The sequence below is a fragment of the Acipenser ruthenus genome, chromosome 17 (genome assembly GCF_902713425.1).
Source record: "Acipenser ruthenus chromosome 17, fAciRut3.2 maternal haplotype, whole genome shotgun sequence".
In the NCBI taxonomy this organism is placed as follows: Eukaryota; Metazoa; Chordata; class Actinopteri; order Acipenseriformes; family Acipenseridae; genus Acipenser; species Acipenser ruthenus.
Window position 1 is genome coordinate 1,932,951 of NC_081205.1, and position 22,553 is coordinate 1,955,503.

General features: G+C 40.6%; 1 protein-coding gene across 3 annotated transcripts in view; it reads right to left on the bottom strand.

Annotated features, from left to right (window-relative positions):
- The window catches only part of LOC117422899 (ubiquitin carboxyl-terminal hydrolase 43-like), a 77,029-nt gene that overhangs the window by 51,678 nt on the left and 2,798 nt on the right, over nucleotides 1–22,553 (bottom strand). For all 3 annotated transcript variants that reach the window (XM_034038132.3, XM_034038131.3, XM_058989752.1), the window contains exon 2: nucleotides 17,293–17,436. In XM_034038132.3, the coding sequence (XP_033894023.3) occupies nucleotides 17,293–17,436 (144 nt within the window). The remainder of the gene's footprint in view (nucleotides 1–17,292; nucleotides 17,437–22,553) is intronic.

Consider the following 22,553-nt stretch of genomic DNA (forward strand, 5'->3'; position numbering starts at 1 on the left):
TTTTCTCTGTCTAAATTAGAAACCATAAGCAAAATATTATATGCACGTGCATGCTGCAGTTTACCTAAAGATGTACAGTTACCATACGGTGCATAATGTGAATACCCAGATTCTAACAAAAACAGGCTTAAATATCCCCTGGTGCTCCAAGAAAATTAAAATTTGAGCCTTCCGCAGCCACACCCCTGGAGGCCTAATTGATTTCCCAGGATTTAGATAAATTACCTAGATTTTACAAATCATAGACAATGCCAAAACCTGCTCAATGGTCGAAATGAATGAGAATCCTACTTTACAATTTATTTGCATGCAATTTCCTCTCATCCTGAGTATGTGAGCTGTTGAAACTGCTGGGGAGCCTGATGGATACCAATTATAGGGAGGGCTAAATATTTACTGTGTTACTTTGGGTCTTTAAAACTTCCTAAAGTCTCTGAGTGTGTCTGTTAACAACTATTCAAAAGGCTTGCATCTGTTTGCACAAGTAGTTAATAGCACTTATAATCCCATAGCCTCTAGAAGTGTATCACAACCTGTTGCATATGCATAATGCATGCACAGCTTACCTGCACAGGCAGACAGACAAAGGGTGCGAAGAAAAATGGGATCAATCTTGTTCTTAAATTGTAATGGGTATCAAAATATGTGGCAACTGCAACTACGTTTTAATAGTCAGGATTTTTTTCTGTTATTTTTTGACTTTGCTTTTCTGTGTGCCCGGGCAATGTCTAACAGTTCTACTGTAAAATAGAAACTTGTATATGCGTATCCTGCCAACAGCTATAACAAGGACACTGTTTCTCAATAATGGACACATCATAAATAATAGAAAGATAATACAATCTGAAGCTAGTGCAGAAAGAATGCCCCTGTTCTACAAAGGGACTGCAGCAGCAATAGCAATAGCTCTTCGGAGATTTACAAATGATAACAATACACAGCAGTGCAAAGGTCTTGACTCTTGCCTCACAGCACTGCATATCTTGAACTTTTTAAATCCTTTAGAAATTGTTTCAGATTTGATTCTGTCTTCAAAGGAATTGTGCTCTATTTCACCTGTGCTGTATATATAATGTGTGTTACATAAAACCTCTCCAATCTGATCAGACACAGCTCTCCAAACACAATTTTAACTGAAGTCAAATATTTTATTCTCCATCTATAGCTAAAAAGGAACACTAGGAACACCTCACTGGGTTAGCACAGCCAGCTTGTTTTGAATAACATTTGCAAATTGTTCTGTAAGCTACATACATGCTGCATGTTGTTTTGATATGGTGCAATATAAAACATGAACTTTATACAAGGGATGTGCCTCAAGATTGCTCAGTCATGCATGTTATATAGAAGGTAAGAGTATTTGTTTATTCAGGATCATTAACATCTCAATAAGACACTGTGTTTGTTGACTCTTCCTCTGTCACAGCACCCCCAGACATCACACAGGATAATGGTACAGTGCATTATTCTGTATACACAGGGGACATGCGAACCTGCTGAGTCACCAGCTCCGATGACAGGCTGATTTTAATTTCCAATGACTCCCGTGATATCAACCCCTGGCATGAACACTTCCTTGCCTTAGTCTGCTCAAAAGTGTTGTTTTATTTTCATCAATATGAATTATGAAAGAGTGGGCTTCCTCCATGCTGACAAAGCATGAGAACGTGAGAGAGGGCCGGGAGCAATGTCGTGTTTAGCTCCGACGCTGCAGGTGTGCCCTGCTGTTGCACTCTGATCCGCCTGGCTTCTGCATGCTCTTAATAATTCCTAAGAAATCAATGCTGTTTGAATTATGCATGGGCATCTCAGGAGCCCACCTCCCTCCATCAAAACTCAATCCACAGCACCGGTCGCCAGAATAAGCTCTTGCATAATCTAACACCTTTCCTAGTGAGTGTCGATGCTATTATTCCAACCATACAAGATTATGCAGTCACTGTATATATTAGCCAAGCAAATTGCTTAGAAATTGTGTACAAGTGAACAGCCAACAAGAACAAACGATTTGAATGAGTTTAAGTTTAATTAGAAATGTGCTATAGAAAATACAGTGTTATATCTGTGATGCACACATTATTTTACAGATTGAAACACGTTTCAAACCCCTCATGTTTTATGTTTCTATTAAACTAATACAGTATGACAGCGGCATTGATAGATGTGACCTACTGGGCTTCAAGGGCATTGCTTTCAGGTGACAAAACTGAAAGGGGTGCAGAGTTCTCCTCAATAGCTTACTCGTTTTGTAGAGAATTTTTATGCAAGTGTTCCTTCAGACCTTTAATTAGATCTCAGTGTTGAGGGGGAAACAAAATTGTAATCTATTCAACACATTAAAAGTGTGAAGGTTTGAATGCAGATCAGAGAAAGATTAAATGTGGATTAATTTTCTTTCTTTCTTTTTTGCAAACATTGCTTTACATAAACGCTGATGCACACCAGTCTCGGGTACAGAATAACAAAACCGAAAGCTGGGAAAGTAATTGCTCTGAACTAGCTGTTATTAAATGAACAGGTACAGTGGGTCCTAACAGCAGCCAGCAATTTGTCTAATTCTTGTTAAATTGTCACCATTTCTGTAAGTGCTTGTCAAGCAGGGAACTGTACTTAGTGCTGATGAAGAGATTCAGAGATTCAGTGAGGAAGGGAGAGACTGGCTGATTAGCAGCAAGCCTTCATCTCCCATGCCGAACCTGGCTATGTATCAGGACAAAACAATGGCAGCCACAGTCTTTGGGGGTCCTGTGGCAGCACCAGCCATGTGTCCCTCCGGCTTTGAAGCAAAGCTCAGCTCTGCAAGATACGGGAGGAATACGCAGCGTGGACCAATATCAGGGTTTAAATGGTCTCCACGTTTTCAGTGTCAAACCAGGATATACACGATTATTCCTCTCTGCTATTCACTTGCATTGGGATTCCAAACGACGTCACCTTGTGATGTACCCACAGCATAGCAACAGCATGCCACCAAGCTGAATGAAGGACATGGGAACCGGTCAAGCTGGCCACATGATGGATGTCAAGATAATCCTTCCCTTATATGGGTCTTCAAGAGACTGACAAGTTCAAACTCAGGACAGATACGGCACTTAACTGACTATTTTAAAATAAAAAACCTGGACCTTACATTTGATTTTCTATAGAAACCACTGTTTGTCTGTTGTCGAATCTGCTTCTAGTCCCAGTCCAAGTACGATAGTAGATCAGGTATGCTAAAGCTGACCTTTCTCACAGCTATAAGGGTTTACAAGTTTGTTCTGTTTTGTTCGGATTCCCGGATTAATGAGACATGGGGGCTGGTCTAGCTGGCCCATTCACGATAACATGATGTCAAGATAATTCTTCCCTTATATGGGTCTTCAAGAGACTGACAAGTTCAACAGAAGTTAAGTGGGTCTATTGCCTTCCTTCCCGGCAGTGGTGTATGAGTCTTGAGACAGAAATGCAGTCTGATTCAAGAGCAGGGGAGTGAATCTATAGTGAAAAAGTCTGACTCACTTTTTTTTCAGATCTGTGATTAGGACTCCTCTAGATAACTGCATTACTGTTTTTTTTTTTTTCTAGTAATCTTAAGCAGAATGGGATGCTGATTCCATAGGGAGTGACAACACAATGAAATGACAATGCCCTGGAAGAAGTCAGCGTCTCACACTGTTCCATTAGAATGTGGCATTTCCATTGTAGACGTGCTCCGGAGATTCTTTTTGAAAGCCTGTCCTGCGTTCTTCACTGACACTCCCTGCAACTGTCCTCTTTGCCAGTTCCTTTCAGCAGTCTTTAAATCAACAAACTAGATAACAGAATAAAGAAAACGAAAAGGTCAGCATCGAAGCGAGGAGCAGTGGAATGCTACCAGTGCACTAAACAGGCTGACTCCTTTCAACGGACAGATCCCTCTCGCTAATTCATGCTATTCAATGCAGGATTATGGAAATGTTTCAGCCTGGACAATAATGCAAGAATCTAATAAGTGTACTCTTCTAATTCTTGTAAAAAGCTGTGTGTTCCACTTTCCCAGTGACTGAGCCTTGCACATTTACTGACTGTCGTACAGGTCCTTGCAGAAGGCGGGAGGGAGATCTGGCTGTTTGTTTCTGAACGCTGTGGTCTTCTTCTTCACAAGGGTCTGAATCCGACATGGATCCCAAGATAAACGAGCCTGGCAGTCAGGCTGGCACTAGACAGAAGCAAGCGTAATCTAAAAAACACACAGATCAACTCAATTTGGCAGCATCTACCGTAACGAGAAAACCAGGGCTCAATAAGCATGCTCTGTTATTTTGCTGCCAAAATAACTTTAAAAAACACAATTAAGGGAATTCAGAAATATGTATATTAAGCATGTGAATACAGGCACCTGTCAGCACACTCATTCCCAGCATTTCTAATCAATGGCAGGTCTGTATTAGTGTTGTGATTTATGGAGGGTGGACAATTAGGCATATTTCACAGCATAGGCTATAATGAGGGATACTTAGCTGATACCTGACATGATACTCTGTTAAAATAACTCTAGAGGGCCATTATTCTACTAGAGCATATTACAGAAAGCTTATCCATTCTGTAGTATTTTTTTTTTCAAATAATTGTAGATTTAATCAAAAGCACAGCTTCTACATAATTCCTGGGATTTCAATTAAAGGCGTATTATATGAAATGTTACCATGGTTACCATGGTGAATGGGCTGAATTATTCACAACAGCCTTTTATGAACATACATCTTTGAACTGTGACATCACTGACTATACGGACCAGTGTACTGCAGTGCAATAATGAAGATGCTGTTGAAGACAAACCGTACCTTCCACACACCCAGATTGAGTGGATCGGTGATCTGATCATCCCATTCGTTTCAATTGCACAATGCATTTCTACAGCAGTTATTCTTTTTTTCTAGGCTTTTTCCATGCAGAATAAAGTGCAACAAAAATACCACAGTCTACTACAGTAAATGGAGCACTGTGTGCGACACCCATAGGATTAACTTGCAGAGGATAGAAAACGATACCTATGAGACCAGCTATTTGGAGGGTTTCTTTAATTTTTCACCTCCCTTAATCTGTATTTACACCAGAGATTTGTTTTGCGCCTGCGTCTGTGAGCTTGTAGTGAGGAAAAAATAAAAATGACATTTGCAACTCTTCATTCCATTAGCAAGTCTCTAAAAACAGATGAACATCAGCCCATCTTTGCCCTTGCTGACTGGTTTTTAAAAGCGAAATGGCATGCATGCTCACTGGGTCATCAGGAAACTGCACGCTCCTCCTCTTAACCATCAGCAGTGTATTGTTAAGGCTATTCAGCTTTCACAGATTATCTTTATTAACGGATTGGCCTTGTTGACCATGTACTGTACTGTACTGTACTGTGTAACTGTGGAACGTTGACACTGATGAAGGCACTAGGTGAAACAGTTTGGATGCTTAGCCATTTATGCCGAGTCTCACCCATTTGAAGTGAGGCTCCCTCATTTTCTAAACTTATTGGTCTCAGTTTTAGCGGTCGCACTCCTAAAAGAAAGTAAACAAGATGGAACACCACAAATTTCACTCCCATTTTAATATTCTTTTTTTCTCACTTGGATGATCTGACTTTAGGATTAGAAAGAATGGCATAGAGCATCAGCAATACATCAAAGAATGTTTTTAAAATAATGGAAACATTCTACATCTTATTAACTGTTAATCCGGTACCTGCGTCTCAGGTAAGAACATTGATAAGAATAGATACATTTAAAACCAAGCAGATCAGTGTGATACTTTACTTTCTAGATACATTTTCTCCAAATGAGGTAATGTCATATTTTATGCAGCATGTTTTTTTTTTTGCTGTACATTTCATGAACTGACATGATGATTATATGAAAATATATCCTTGCAAGAAAGTTTAGATTTTTGTAACGTGCAGTAGTTTAGTATATGAGAAGGTGTGTGTCGGATAACCTTTAAAGTGTTATCTGAAGCTTGACACCAAGCCCCTATTCTCTCATGTTCACAATTTCAATTCGAGGTAATTAACACCCTGGTAGATGCAATCGCTCCAAAGGAGCACATTCTCGTTGCTTACAGTCTATCCTCTGTTTCCATGGCAATGCTAGCTGGCCCAATGCAACGCAGGAAAAGAGAGCGCAATTCAACCCAAGTGCACTTGGCAGCTCCACAGAGCTAGATACTGTACTTGTTAGCAGCAATTTAGGGAGCAACGCATTTCTCTTTTGACTCTAAAAACGACATACTGTATGAATACAAAAAAATAATAAAATAAATCAGCCACACACCGAGCCCTTTACGCTGAGCTGTGACTTTAACCAACAGCAGTCTGCAACAGTAGTTGTCGCAGCTGAACTTTATTCTAACTGTCAGAGGGAGGTTAAATGACCTGTTCATGGTCACACAGTGAGTGAGCTGGGATTTGAACTGGGGACCTCTTGGTTACAAGCCCCTTTTCTTTAAGCACTGGACCACACAGCCTCTTGTGCGGTATTAATATCGCCACTGTTGTAATTGTTAACTATCCTAACACTAAACTATCACAGTGACGGGGTGAAAACGCCTCCCATGTAAACAGTGTTTATTTTGGTGCTTATTTGTTTTGTACCGGGACTTATTTTTTTATTAATTTCCATATTCGACAGTTGTGCATATCTATTACATGAAGTTCATCCCAGAACAGCAGGATCTATTTCAGTTTAAATGGAATTTCCTTTAGCCCCTGTGTTTTATTTTTGTTGCAGTAAGGGGTCACATGATCCATTTAAAACCAGGACAATGGCTTGAAAGCCATAGAAAGTGTATGGTCTCCACAATTGTTAAAATACTTTAAACATGCTTTATTTAAAAACAACAAAATAGCAGTATGTATAAAAGCCTGCAGCTCCTTCTACCAAGTGAGAGAGCAGCTGAACAGATTGTGAATTAAAAAATAAATAAATAAATAAGTAATATGAATGGTTCATTGTTGGTCTGAGTCCTGCTTTGGTTTACTCTTATTTAAAAGTGTGCTCTTTTATGTTCACCTGTACTCAGAGGTCAAGCAGTGGGACCAGTTCCCACTATACACCCAATTAAGCCGATTGTTCCTAGAGAATTCTGCTTGCTCATCAACACAGAGACATCTCGATGGTTCTGTAACAGGGGAAATGAGGGAGCTGGAGAGAAAGCAGTGAGCTGCCTGCACAGCACCAGAGAAATCCCACACTGTTTTCCGATGATCTATACAGCCATGGTGGGAGGTCCTGGATTTCTAGCATTCGTTGCGCTGGCAATTGATTTTCATGCCTGCGTTTTGACTGGGTTTGTAGAATTGTTTTTTTAGGGACTACAAAGGAATCCTTAATTAGCCAGTAGAAACTGTGAAGGATAGTGTAGTCTCTATGTCCAGACAATAGCTCTCCCCTCAGTTAGTGCCAATAATGCATTTTTTACTGTCTTTATTCCTTGGTTCTTGAGGCAGGAAACCTTGGGTAAAGATATTCAAATGCTTTCTAAATGACACTGCCATCCATGTGTTCTTTTCTGTTTAATACCATATTATGTGTGTTACCTATTATTCTCTCAGATCATTATTTTGCCATGCTTACCAACTATTCCAGCAAAGACTGCTTCTGAAATGACTCCCTTTAGGATCGAAGGGAGGTGGTGAAGCATATTAGTGTTGGACAATATACTGCAGAGGCATTGGGAAATGTTTTGCATGACTAAATTGCCATGATAAATTTGATTTTTATTTTCGCTTAACTATTTTAGTTTAAGCCTCTGACTGTTTTGCATCAATACTGTGGAATGCTCACTAGATGAACATGCTGTTCTGAGAGTGACCCACAGATTTAGATGATAACAGGTCAGGCTTGTTCTGATTACACTTCAAAGGGAGCAGCACCCCAGAGCGTTCAATTAGTAAATAATAATAATGTTTGTCTCTCTGGATTTCTATTTTGAAATCACTCCACATCGTGTCAGAAACAAGCAATTACCAAAACAACGAGATTGGTACAGCTCGTTCAATCAATCGCCTATTAATTGCCATGATGCATCAAATACATATTAGCCAGAAGAAAGTTTAATTATGTATGCTCCCTGATTAATTTACCTGTGGATTTTTGTCCCCTCTAATGTTGTGTCAGGGCTTATTGAAGAGCAGAGCTCTCAACACCAGACTTCTGCATAGTACTGCGTAACACAATGCTGTTATGCTTTCATTAATCACAATGACAACAGAAGTGTGCAAAACACTTGAGCATGTTAAAGGGAGAGGCTTCCTGTCAGCAAACAACAACATAGCAATAGCATACTGCCATCCAAAAAAACAAATACGTATTGTACGGTTGGCTAACTACAGAGCATTTCGTTAGCAGAAGGTGCTTCATGCAGAGAGGAAAGTAAAGAACTGAGGGGTGCTGGTCTTGCGAAAGCTTTTCTGAGAAAGTCTTTCGCAAGTTTGGGGTCAGGTCTGGCATCTTTGAGTAGTGTTAAACTGGGGAAACCCAATCCTGTTAGACAAAGGGGCATTCGAACACCTTCAAAACTGTGGAAGCCAGTTTAGATCATTCATATTTCTCAACCTGCAGTGGCTGAAAGTAGATTCAATCTTTCCAGGTGATAACCTAATTTGGATTTGAACTTCTGGCAGTGTCTGAACGTTTGACATTAAGGCGTGATGATGTCAGCTCTGATATGTATTTTTATGTCTATAAGTTCAACTCATTTCTTAATTCCGAGCCTGTAGTACACAGTCATCGCACAGTAGTTTCCATGTATTGTCAGTGATGATCTGGTATGGGTTAGCAGGTATCTGCATTAATGTTTCAGGATATTTTCACAGGATGTTTTTCAAACAACACTCCCTCCTACAACACATAACTGCATTGCTACAGGATTAGAGCTCACTGGGTGCCCATGTAACGTGCTCAGAGAGGGTAAATAAACCTGCATTGTTTTCTCTCCTGGGTCAAGTATTGCTGTATAACTATTTAAAGAGCTGTGTATCACTAAACAGAACCCTGTAAATGTTCACCACAAGACTCCTTTTAGTGAAGGAGAAAATAAACACACACCATCAAACTCTGCTAGTCAGGCCACAGAACTATGAGCTGGCAGTCAAGACAATGAAGCCTCCTGGATCCTTTTATTTAAAGTGGCTTTTCTGGTTACACGGATTATAAAGGTATGCAGTTTTCCAACTTGGTTGCCCGGAAGTTTAAGTTCATTAAGTGTGTGTGTGTGTGTGTGTGTGTGTGTGTGTGTGTGTGTATGTGTGTGTGTGGGGGTGTGTGGGGGTGTGTGACCAATCCAAGCAGAGTTCATTTTTCAGATGAAACCTTCACAACTTTTGGGGTCCCCATCTTAAGTCTTTTGAACATCTTAAAACCAACTTTAGATGAACCTCTACCCTTCTTAGGGTTCAGTTTTGCCCTGAGGGACTGCTTTGAAGGCAACAGAATGTTTACTGTACTGGTAAGAAGCTCTGCTGGGCTATTTAGTACAACCTTCTGAGCAAGTATCTCCCAGTTATGGAGAACAGGGGCTGAAGAATAAGGTGGAAGAGCTGTGGAAGCGTCCGACTCTGTGGCATATATACTGTAAGGAATTGCAGAACTTCATTAATCTATCTTAACAAAGTTTGTTCTTACTGCTGGTATTCAAACTTCACTAATTAGAGGTAGAGAGGCCTTCCATGTAGAACTACCATATGCTGTTTGTTTGTCAACTACAAAAGTCTAACAGATGCATTTTGGAGACAGATGGCAGAATGTTCACTGGCTTTGTTGTTTCTTTCTTTCTTTTTAAAGTTTAACCAGAATCCCTCGGTTGACGCATTTGATTAGAAACTTTAAACCTTTAAACCATTCAACAGTGTCTTGAGCACATTTTAATGGATAGACTTGGTAAGTGCCACTAATCCTATTATCTTGGAACTCTATTTGAAGCGCACAGTTCATCAGAAATAAATGAGTCCTGTTAATATAAAACGTACAAACACTTTTTTTTTTTTTAAATCACCTCCTCGTTTTCAGAAACCTTAGACAGGAGTTAAGATGTCTCTAAATATTTAAAGGTCTCTTGAACTATATAAAAAGGTACCCTGAAATATTTACAGATTTAATAAAATGATTTTTAGATATCGTTAAATATTTCAAAGTATATTGAAATCCATTAGAGGCCTCTCTAAATGACAACCGAGGAGTAAAGTGTTTTTTTTTTTTTTTTTCTCAGCAGGTTCTTTGCGATTCCTGACTGTAGATTTGAATTGCTGATGACCAAGAACCATTGGCTTAGCCTTGCATTGTGGTCGACAGCAGGTCTTTTTCATATTATACAAATTAAAGATAGATCATTCAAAATCAAATCTACTGGGCCTGGCAAACATTTTAAATAGGAGGCTGTGTGGTCCAGTGGTTAAAGAAAAGGGCTTGTAACCAGGAGGTCCCCGGTTCAAATCCCACCTCAGCCACTGACTCCTTGTGTGACCCTGAGCAAGTCATTTAACCTCCTTGTGCTCCGTCTTTCGGGTGAGATGTAATTGTAAGTGACTCTGCAGCTGATGCATAGTTCACACACCCTAGTCTCTGTAAGTCGCCTTGGATAAAGGCGTCTGCTAAATAAACAAATAATAATAATAATAAAACAAACAATACGAGATTCTAACATAGTTTATAACAGTTCATAGAGACCTTTAATATATTTTTGTCTTGATGCAAAACTGGATTTGGTGCAGATTCTGGGTTTTGCAAATACAGCTGAATAAGCCACAACCAAACGGTGGGTATGTTTTCAAACCTTCAAAAGGAGCACTGAAATGTCTTTCAGTCCTCCCTGTCCTGGGCCGATTGATCCAGGTCTCATGTTCCACTGATTTATGGCATAAGCACTTCATATTTTAAGGTATTTCTTCTCCTCTGGGAGTTTTAATCATTTTTACATCCTCCTGATGTTTCAATCAAAATATTATGATCTTCCCATTCTCCCACTGGTGAGCAGCCATGCATAAACCTTACAGTATCTCTGCTATGGAATGACAAGCCATCAAGTGCCCTTTTAAGAGCAGAGGAAGTTTCTAACACTGTTTAAAGCCAGGATACCTCAAGGTGTGACAGTGTGTGCCAGGGGTGCAAAATGTTCTATTGAAACAACATGCATATCAATAAAAAGTCGATTTTTTCTTTGCTTGTCTGTGTACTGTAAATGCTAAAGACAGAGAGAGCCTAAGGTCCAGGGCTCACATAATAGTCTTACTCTGCACTTTATAAATAGATGTTTTCATACATTAGCATTTTCAACTGGGATTAATGTCACCTGCATGCTCAAATGTTTTTTCCTTTGTTTCTCATCTGAGACAGTAAGTAGTTTAATCCCTTGCCAGTGCGTTTACTGTACCAGTGAAAGGTGCATCAGTCAGACAGCTTATAGAACAAAACACATCCTATATATAGCCACGATTACCCTGGGCTTGACAGCAATCTGAAAGCACTTAAATATATACAGTAGTATCTGCCATAAATCATTAAGCTCTCCTGGTTACAAGACGTAGCATTTTGAGCAATACTATAATATGTATAGTGCATTCCCATTGTAGCAGTTGGCTAACGTTGCACATATGAAATGTGTGCACATATCAATGAAACAAAAAACACTCCAGGACATGTAATCAGAGCTGGACTGTGTAATTATTTTGGATTTCTTTTGTTCTACAAAGTTGGCTGCAAAAACGCTATGGTTTGGTAGAGTGATAAAACAACAGGAAATAGCAGCGATTGATCCACACTGATCATTGCTTATTCAGTTTACTGTGCCTGTCTCTGGCAGAGCTGTCACCCAGTGTCACCCCAGACAGGCTTCATTTCACCACACACCGCAGTCCTGCACCTCTGGGATTGTTTCTGAAGTGAGCGGTAGGGATCTGCCTAAATCCTGCCAAAGCTTTTGTTGCCAGCTCACTTTTTGATTTTCTTTCATCAGAACGTAACTCGTTTTATCTCCAATTTGTCCCCCCACAATGCGGAAAACTACCTGCCAGGTTGAGTGACGGCTCTGTGTTTCTCTGGGGATGCACCTGCTGGTTACCTGGTTTCAGAGTTTCGACAGGTCAGGCAGGACCTCCTATCTCCTGTTCAGTGGAAGCTGCAGGACTGGGCAGCTACCTTGAATACCCGTTGACTTTTTAAACTAACCAAGATTCCCCTCCTCTGCAGACAAGAACTTTAGGGGAGGGGAATATTAAGGCTCCCCTGCCTCCAGAGCCCGCTCCTTCTCCACCCCTGCTCCGCAGTGGTGGAATGACCTTCCTACAGATGTCAGGACTGCCCAGTCCCTGACCACATTCCGGCACCTCCTCAAGACTCACCTCTTCAAAGAGCACCTGTAGAACTCCTCTGTTTGTATCCTGGGACACTATCACCCTTCATGTAAATGTGCTTTATTTTGCTCTTATCTGCCCCTATTTTACTGCATTTAATTCTGTACTTCAGAATACTGTAATCTGCCAAGTGTTTAACCTGTAGTACTTTGTATTTAATCACATCCTGATGTAACTATCACTATTTAATCATATCCTGATGTAACTATCACTATTATCTGCTGTATTATTGAATTGTGGTTTGTCACAATTGTACTTTGCTTGAACAAAAGTTATTGTATTTCTTGCTCTTATTGTATTACTTGTATTGTAACACTTGAAATGTATTTGCTTACGATTGTAAGTCGCCCTGGATAAGGGCGTCTGCTAAGAAATAAATAATAATAATAATAATAATAATAATAATAATAAGGCTGCACTTTGCTGAGAAAACCAAGTGGATAGAGAACATGGAAAAGAGCCCAGTGGTTTTCAGGCACACCAAGGACTAAAATGCAACACAAGGCCAAGGTCAAGGCCAGGGCCAGATTAACTCATCACTGGGCCCTAGGCAAGCATACATGTGGGGGCCCCCTAGCGCTAAACAAACAGCCACACACACACCTTTATATACATTACAGCCTTTATAACTAGCGCTCCACCCTTTTACAACAGGTATAATTCTCAGTTCGAAGTTATTATTAACAACTGAAAGAATCTGACAGAAAATTAAACGTTTCTTGTTTACAACATTTGTTGCAAACTGCAGCAGAACTTGAGAACACAGCAGCTCGGGCACAGGAATATCACGCATCCACGTCCAGCTTTGAAAAAACTGCATCTGCACAGGCATGGAATCATGCGGCGATACAGAACTTTATGAGGTACAGAACTCAGCGTAACACCTGTCAGAACAATTTGATTTTGAGATACATGCCTCGGTTCGAATGTCAGAGAGCTTTTTTTTCCAGTTTATCTGCATATGTAAAAAAAACCCCAAAAAAACACATAACCGTTTTGGGCCCCCCTTGAGTTCGGGCCCTAGTTTGCCTATGCGTTAATCTGGCCCTGGCTATGGCATAATGTCCACTAAAAAATTAAAGGGTCTGCGATGTGCACCAAATCAGGCATTCACTGGTCCTCAATGGCTTAACAAATCTAGCTATATTTAGGACAAGCAATTTTAAAAGATATTTAAACTGATCATTGTGAATAATACATGAAGCATGCTTCCAGAGAGGGGACCATGTTGAGAAATATCTTATAAGACAGAGATCTTAAAGTTCCTTTGCTGTGTAAATCCTATTTGAAGGCGCCTCGATTATTTCTATGACCCCAGCGACTGCGTTATCCGCGTGCATGTTTTCACACTGATAAATAAACTTGGCTGAGAGACTTTCATGTTTCTCCCGACGACTGGATGGAGAAACGTTCAAGATATCTGTCAAGTCTTCCAGTGTTGCAGCAAAACTACATTCTTTTTTTCTCTTTTCTTTTCTTGCTTATCACCTTAAAAAGGTTGATTTTGAAGTTGCTTATGCAATATCAATTCCTTTTCGCCATAGATTAACAAAAACTACGGCAATACCTCTAGTCTGGTTCATTTAGACCAATGCTACATGCCTGCCAATTAAACTGGAATACTTATACTTACCCAGTAAAACATTTCATTGGTATTACAGTGACTGGATGAGAAAGAAAATGATGCTACGACTCACAAATGAAAACCCTACCTGGAATACTACCTGGCTTTGGCCATTACATTTTAAGAAATGTATTATTGCAAGTATAAGGATTACATTTGAAACCAGCATAACAATTCCTAAACCAGCACCGAAGTCTCTTTAACAACCAGTTCTAATCATCCACACTTCTAAGCAGGAGCCTGCAACTGGAACCATGAATGGAATAGACTCATCAAAACAGCAAACCTGTGTAGCGTTCAGAGAAATCACATTACCAAGTCAAGCAATGAACATCAAGGTGGGTTTAAAGACTGAAGTCGGAGCAGCCGACCCATTATCAACATGCATAACAGAAGAAGAAGTCTGTGTCTCCTTTTCTCTTGGAGCAGGGAGGAGGAAGGGGCAGGGTTTACTGGAATAGCTCTACAAACCACAGCATACAATTGCAACCCCTGCCACCTTGTACCGTCCCTTGCACCGGCTTGCGCTGTTATTTAATAAGGAGAGTGCCAGGGTTCTGTTAACAGGTCTCTCTGAGCATCACTTCTTTTCTAAATTCCTCCACTCTCAGTCCCAGGTTTTTCCATAGCTCATCCCCCAGTGAGCTGATACACAATGTTAAGTGACACAAACCAGACCCCTGGGACTGCATTCCTCCTGTGAAGGTCAGATCAGTTCAGATTATGAATGGGGGAGATACACACAACCTCTCTACAGAGCTGTTTCAAAACCGTTCTTCACAAGGTTACTTGCAGGTTAGATGGCAGCGAAGGAGAGAGAGTATGTGTAACGGGCAGTGTTGTGTGATTCGGTCCTGTCGGTGAGATGAGATGAGGTTAAAAACTCTAAAACCATGAATGCAGACCAGCCCAGCTCTGTTGCATTGTGATTAAGACGCTTGCTTGCAGAGCAAGGGGTTGTCAGTTCGCGCACAGCCTCTGCCTGGTTACATATGCAGTAGTATCTAACTGCGCTGGAGTTTAGGAAATCATTTGGGGATTTACACTTACTCTTGCATATGCATTTGAGGGCAGCGGATTTGAGCCATGGGAAGAATTTCCACAGCTTGTTCCAAGTTAACATGCCTCCCCCACAAACCCTCCATCCCTTCCACACGTGGTGTTAGAGTGGGATAGCATCATCAATTTTTCTTATGTTCTATTGAACACAAAGTCTAGAACACTTATAACGCACATGCACATGCCTGCACTGCACTTACTGTCCCTGCACGGAAATGCATTATGAATACAGCACATTGTCTCTCCAGTCAGAGAGCTACACCAGTTTTAAGCCCTGCAGACATTAATAGAATCAGATATAAACTGCTTGAAGCTCTGTTGAAATGGCGCAGTTAAAAGAAACTGCAGCAACATTAGCAACAATACACCTTTTGATTATGACCAGTCAAGCTTGCAGGTGATGGGTGGGAACATGTGTTCAAACTAATAGCAACAGCACAAGTGCATATGGTACTTAAAGTTAATGAGGGAGAGAGGAATGTGTTTAAGGTTCTGTGAATCAATGTTGCTAAATGCTAATAAGAGCTAAGAAAACAGATTCTGAAGCCCTGGATGTGACTGCTATTGATTGTGGTGGTTCCCCACAGGCAGGTTTGTATTGATGATGTATCCTCCACAATTTATTGTGTGGTGTCTGTCTGTCTTGCTCAGGGCTAACATCTGGATTCCTACATGATCTGCAGCTGCCAGTCAAGGGTTCCCTCCTGCAGGCAGCGGGGCTTCAAACCAGGAGGCTTGATGTTGCATGTTTCTCCTGAATGCTGCAATCTGTGATGCTTCATTCATCTTGTGAGAAACACACAGCGCGACAGACAGAGCCGTTTGAACTGGCAAGACAAGCAGCACTTCAGATTAGTTTAATCAAGAAGCACATTTACTTGCTGGTTGAGAGTCACTGTTGGAAGAACAATCTGCTGCCTTAGAGTGCCTTGTCTCAGAAAACATACCTGCTAATCGCTAGCTTTTGACGCTAAGAGTAGCATTTCATGCTGTCCCCCCCTCTCAATTTGCCAGCTGCCACCAGACAGGAGCATGAAAACTTCAGCAAGTTTCCAATCCCAATTTGCTTATTAGTTTCAGCAACTTCTGTTACTGTCAGAGTGTAGCGATCGGGAGGCTATCAAGCGTGCTGAACAAATATGTGTCAGGGCCAGAGGGATGAGGGAAGTGTCAGAAGAGGAAGACGAGGGTAGTGCAGATTCCATTTAAGATGTTATTGTTTTCCAAATGATTCTATTCAGAATCGTAAATAGTAAATAGAATTTGATCGCACTTATTTTAAAAGACATTTCTCTTTTTCTCTAAAATGGAGTGTCAAAATTCCAATTTTATGAACAGCTTCAACATATCCTATCTCCTTCTGGAGAGTAGGGCAGAGAGGAAGACAATGTGCAAGAGCAGTGAACCTACAATCTACAAACCAGCCAGCCCACAAACCTCTTCTCAAAGCTGCTCACGCCTGCATCTCTCCATGTACGGCCCCTTACAGTCGCCAGCCAGCATATCAAACCAGTAAAAGCGATACTCAGTCTCCTGAGCATGAGAGAGTTTTAGTCCTGAAGATTTCCGTCCTCCACCGCTGGGGTGTAGGCTTACAGTAAACGCTCTGGCTTTCTGCTACTCCTCGCCTACTCTCAGGCTGCACACGCAGCCAGCTGAGCAGCTGTAAGCAGAAGCAGCAAGCTTCCACAGGAAAACACAGAGCTTTAATTAAGACCGATCAGGCACAAACTATTTGTTGGTGTAGCACTCTCCCTATAGCTTCCATTTCTCCTGCCATCCAACCAGATCTCATGCCCATAGACCAGTAACCCTCACGGAATTTGACAGTGAGTGTGGTGGAATTCAAGTTGCATAAAGACCTGCTTAGGCCCAGTATTACAGCGGGGCTGCATTGTTTATGCTTTAGCAGCTGTGGGGTGAGTCATTTTAAAGGGGCAGAATGCTGATTCGCTAAGCTGCTATGGAGGAATTTTTTCTATCCGTTTAAAGCAATTAAAGAGTCCACTCAGTCAAGCCCTCCGCAGACAGAAACAATAAGATTAAACAGCTTTTCTTGTCAGCCAATTATGACCAGACGTTTACCAGAACTAGATCATGAGACCCTCAAGAAGCTGAAGCACAATCCTACCAAGTTTCAGCTGGAAAAGTTATGCATGCATTTCACCTACAAGGCTGTAGGTTTCCTAGGAAGGCGTGCAGTGGAAATGTGCTCCAAATGACACCCGTAGGCAAAGGCTAATGGATCGCCTACCTTCCCAATGGGTTTGGTATTGTTGGTGTTACCGGGTGAGGAGTTGACGTCTTCGTGGACCTGATCCAGTAACCAGAGCAGGAACTCCAGGGCGTCATGCTGGGAGTTCCCCCGGAACTGGGAGCCATACTTCGAGACAGTATTCTGGGAGGGGACACAACAGGGCAGGGAAAGATGTTAAGAGTAAGTATCATTTCCAAAGGTGTTTATTTCTGTTAAGACTAATAAGAGAGAGAGAAAAAACCACAAGGTCCAGGGTTAAAATCCCAGTTAGATTTACCTAAGTCTTTATAAATGAGATTGCACTATCACATGAAATTAGCAGTTTTAAAAGCTTTAATGCATTTCAAGGCTGGAAGCTGTGTGTTTCTTACAACCCAGAAGCTTGAATAAAATCTGTAGCAGCTATGATGCACCTCAAAGCACCTGCTGGAAATGTCTTAGCCTGGGGAAGAATCCTCCTTAGAAACGCTCAGCCGCTTCTCTGTGAGCAGAGATCATTGGTGAGAACCAATATGTTGAGCTACACTACCACCATTGAAAACACATACCATAACATTTCAAGAGTGTAAACGTCGAGGGTGTAGTATTACACTCTTGGCATTTACCATTTTGTGACATTTATAAAACTTTTCAAGCCCATTGTGAAAGAAGTCTTGAATGTCCGATGTTTTACAACTGAAGTTGAAAGTTGAAAAAAGCACAAACACAACAAAATACAATCTCACTGGGATCTTTACCAGAACAGTACAAATATAAAAACTAAATATGTAATCTCAAGTCATGGAATACTATCTGGGTCAAAATAGCGTTTTTATATTACATTCTATTTTTAAACCATGCAGTACGTGCAAGATGAAGTCTTGCACTGTTCTCTGGACTGTCGCTGAAAAATCTCATTTAAAAACAGCATTGCCCCAAACTCTGCAAAACTTATAGCACTGGAATAAGACTCCAATTGCAGAGCAGCGGGAGCCCTTCCAGGTTTTACCGTGAGCATAATTAGGCACACTCATTGTAGCTCATAGTAAAATCTGGAGTGGATCAAATTGGTATGCATAAAGTACTATATGTATAAGTTAGGTCTGTGTTTAAAGTTATAGATGACACAGTAAGGAACTGATATAAATAGACCTTAGACAATATTCAAGAACATCCCATAAATTGTTGCTGTAATCAGCAGCGCCTTGAGTGAAACACTGGAATTAAGAGCTAGTTTATGCATATCTATCAAAACAGCCTCACTGTAATCACAGGTGATCGCCTTAATTTAAAGCAATCATCTCAGCTGGGGAATCGCTGGCTTAAAATGTAGTTTTCTCCAGTTCCATCAGTGCAATAAATGCTCTCTATTCTGTCTGCAGATCATTACACCACTAGCATAACCCTTCAGATATAAACTGTCAGATTTTCTTTTTATACTGTCCCAGTAGTTCAGGGCCACTTACTGGATGCAGAGGTCCACGGAGCACATGGCAGCCAGATAGAAAAATGAGATGAAAGCACTCCATCTTTTTGATCTTTGGGGATATCTGAATCACCCTGACAAGTCTGGCTGATACAGATGGTTTTTTTCCTTTCCTTTTTCTATTATTATTGGTCTTTTCTTATTTAGTTTAGCTCCCTGATGTGTGTAGTGAAGCAGCACCCTTTTGCTTTGTTTTTTTATTTCTGGCTCTTTCCTCTCTGCCAGCGTGAATGGGATTTACTTGGTATTCTTACTCGCTCTGAGGTTACCGGTGGGTTAGAAGGTCTTGTATCAATGTCCCTGTGGAGAGCTGTTGAGTACAGAGATGGTGGGCCAGATATCAGGTTGCCATAAATCCCTAACTGGGGGGTTATGACTGGAATGTTTTTTTCTTCATCGTACAGGGAGGTGACAGGGACCGCAAGACTGCTATCAACATACAAAAAGGCCATCGTTAGACCGCTTTTGCTGTAACCTGACTCAGGTTTCTAACGTTGGGAAGGTCGGTACAACAGGAGACATTTTTATTTTTATTTTAAAGAAGTTTTATGGTTTGAAGATATCGTTTTCTGTTTGGGGTTTATATACTGAAAACCCTAAACAGAAATCCTATAAGACACTTTACCAAGAAGCCTGAAGGCGGCACAAGCCGAAACTTAATTGTCCTGGAGTATTAAAAATTCTACTGGGAGAAATGGTCTGTGCAGTTGTTTCTTTGATGTGATGCAAATGTGTGAATGTCTATGTATATGTACACTAGATAAATTAAATATGTGACCCGCAGTAAGTGGGGCTAAGCTCACTGCAGCAGATTTGTTTGACTCCAGTCAGTGCTGTCTGTAAATTAGTATTAATATTAAGAGGCCGTGACACTGATGCATGATGATGGTGGTCTTGGAGCAATCGCAGGTGACTGTGCTGCTGCTGTGCCTGAGGGGCAATACATGTATCCTCTTTCAAGACAGTGAGAAAAGTGGGTCTACAGGTAACTCTGCATTTTGTTACTGTGCTTCACACTTTCATGCTTCTTTTCATTATCCTTCTCAGCTGCTGTCCATGCAACCCTGAGGGGTCTGTATACAGCAAGGCAAGACAGCAGAGCCTTTTACAAGCAGTGCAGGGAAGAGAAGAGATAAGGGGGTCAAAGGAAGCAGTTAACCTCATCCCCGGAGGCTATCTGTAAGACACCAGTGCCAAGATTGTTTTGTACTGAAATGCAGGTAAATGACGTTTATCTTGCGGCTGTGTTTTGATCATGGCCTGGTTTTCTGTTTCCTCAGTTGTATTTCTCATTTGTTTTGGCAGTAGTCTGCCCTGGAGTGCCTGGTGGTCTTCCACTCTGATTGAAGTCCGGAACACAGCAGTATGTGAGGTCACACGGTTCTAGAACCCTGGGCAGAGTTCAAAATAGCCAACTTGTATTATCAGTGCGGTGGAAATATGGATTTGTATGACCAACACATAAGTAATATTTTTGTTGTCATTTTAGCTTTTTAAAACTGATTATAGTATGTTTTTTAAGTGACGACTGAATTACAAAAGGAAACATGGATTATTTATAACTTGACAAATCTGACTAGCTTGCAGTAAAATCTGGAGTGGATCAAATTGCTATGCATATAGTGCTATATGTATAAGTTAGGTCTGTGTTTAAAGTTATAGATGACACAGCAAGGAACTGCTATAAATACATACCCCTTTAAGAGCGTTGTGCTTAAAGGACTCTCACACTGCTCCATTGTACATGTCTTCAAATGAATAAGCGTTTTGTGCTGTTGTATGCGGTCAGGTTAGTGCCACGGGAGGTCGGCACACACTTATGCAAATGGAAAGCGTTTGTTTCTCTGCAGAAAAATGACTGTCGTTTGACTTTACGGTCCTCTCGAATCGAAACAGCAGGTGGCTTTGCTGGCTGAAATAAGCAATACAAAAATCCATCTACACTACTTAGCACCTTAGCACATGTAATACAAGACCATTTACCGTATGCCAGTGCCAGACTGCGCGTTCTGGAAGATTATGTGCTTTTAATGGGTTTTTTAAATTTTATTTCTTTCAGTTTAGTTTTTCATTAATGTTCTGGTGTTGCATTACCTACTTTTCAAAATTGTTTCATTCCGCTCCCATAGGTAATAACAGTCGGCAACTCAATTCATGCATTTTTATGTGAAAATTTCAGAAAATATCTCAAGGCTTCCCTGTGTTTTTATACAATTCAGCAGCGCTGCCATTGTAAACCCAGTGAAAAGGATCTGGGACAGGATAAGATCTCACAGTTCAACAGACAGTGATCCACCCCAGCCAGCTGTCAGGCAGGCGCTTTTACTAGCACTGGGGTACTGTGCATTTCTCTTGCTGCTACGAAACATGAATCAAAGTGACGGAGATGTCACTACACAGGCCTAAATTCACCTGTGTAATGGGGCGAGTTCTCTTGAAGGTGCTGCTGGACTGAGTGTGCTGAATGCTGACAGTCAGCTTACATTGGCACAGTGTATCATACCTCACTGCTTCAACCCAACCCTGGTATGAGCCATCCCAGATTTAACCCGTACATGTCTGCTGGCACAAGGAGATTTCAAACCAGACTTTGGGAGACAGAATATGTCAAAAAAAGATGATTTGTTCCACATTTAATTTGTACTTGATTTGCACCATTTGTATCCTTTAATATAATTTGTTTTACAATAGTATATTATATATAATATGTTGTGCATATTTTTCTCAAGGGAGCGTGTGTTTGAATCAAAACATTGGAGGTATTTATAGGTTTTTGATGGCATGACAACTACTTGTTATTTTTTATATTCAAATCCATGATTTATTCTTTCATGATGTATATATATATATATATATATATATATATATATATATATATATATATATATATCTTGCAGTCGCATCTATATATTTTTTGTTCAACAGTAATACTAATCTGATCAGATAGAAACTATATGATATATGGAAAGTCGGTTGATAAAGACGATCTGATATTTTCATTTGGGGTTTAAAACCTAGATTCAGTTATGAAATCAACCTCAGTTTGCTCAGTGCACCTTTGGTGCTGGAATAAAGGCTCTGTATTGGAATAGACTGGCAGAGCCCCCTGCTCGGGGGAATAGGGCATCTTATTTCTCATCCTTGGCCTCTTCATGACAAGGTGTCAATTGCTGTTGGTATTGTGAGTTTGACAGCGGTCCCTTAGGAGCTGCATCATGACAGTATGGAGATTATTTCTCATTGAGCCCTCTGAACTAAACTGTCACCACCTGTATGATCAGCAACCTGGCTTGGACTGGATCAAGAGTTCAGGAGTTCAGGAGTTCAGGAGTTCATGCACAGCAGCCATTGAGCGAATTGGTATCTAATGGCATGACGTAATGAAACGCACACCCGGATGCAAAAATGTTATACCTATTCCTTAATTATTAAATCTGGTACCTTTTAGTTTACAAATTAACCCCTGTTAAAAACCAAAATGCTTTGTGTATGAAGACATTTTTTAAACATGCTTATAGGTTCTATTTAAAGTGGGTTTCTAGATTAAAAAGTCTTGTTCGATTTTAGGGGTATCTGCCTGTTGGAATAATGATTTGTTTGTCTCAGAACCGTGAAGCTTATAATACTAAATATACCTCAGCAAGGCGTTTCATAGTTCTGAATAAGTCTATGGCAAACAGATCATTTAATATAAGACTGTTCATTTTGCTGCGCTTTCATGTAAGGATCACAATTTAAATAACAATTACCAGAGTCGTAACTGAGAACAGCTGGTAGAAATAGAGCACAAGGC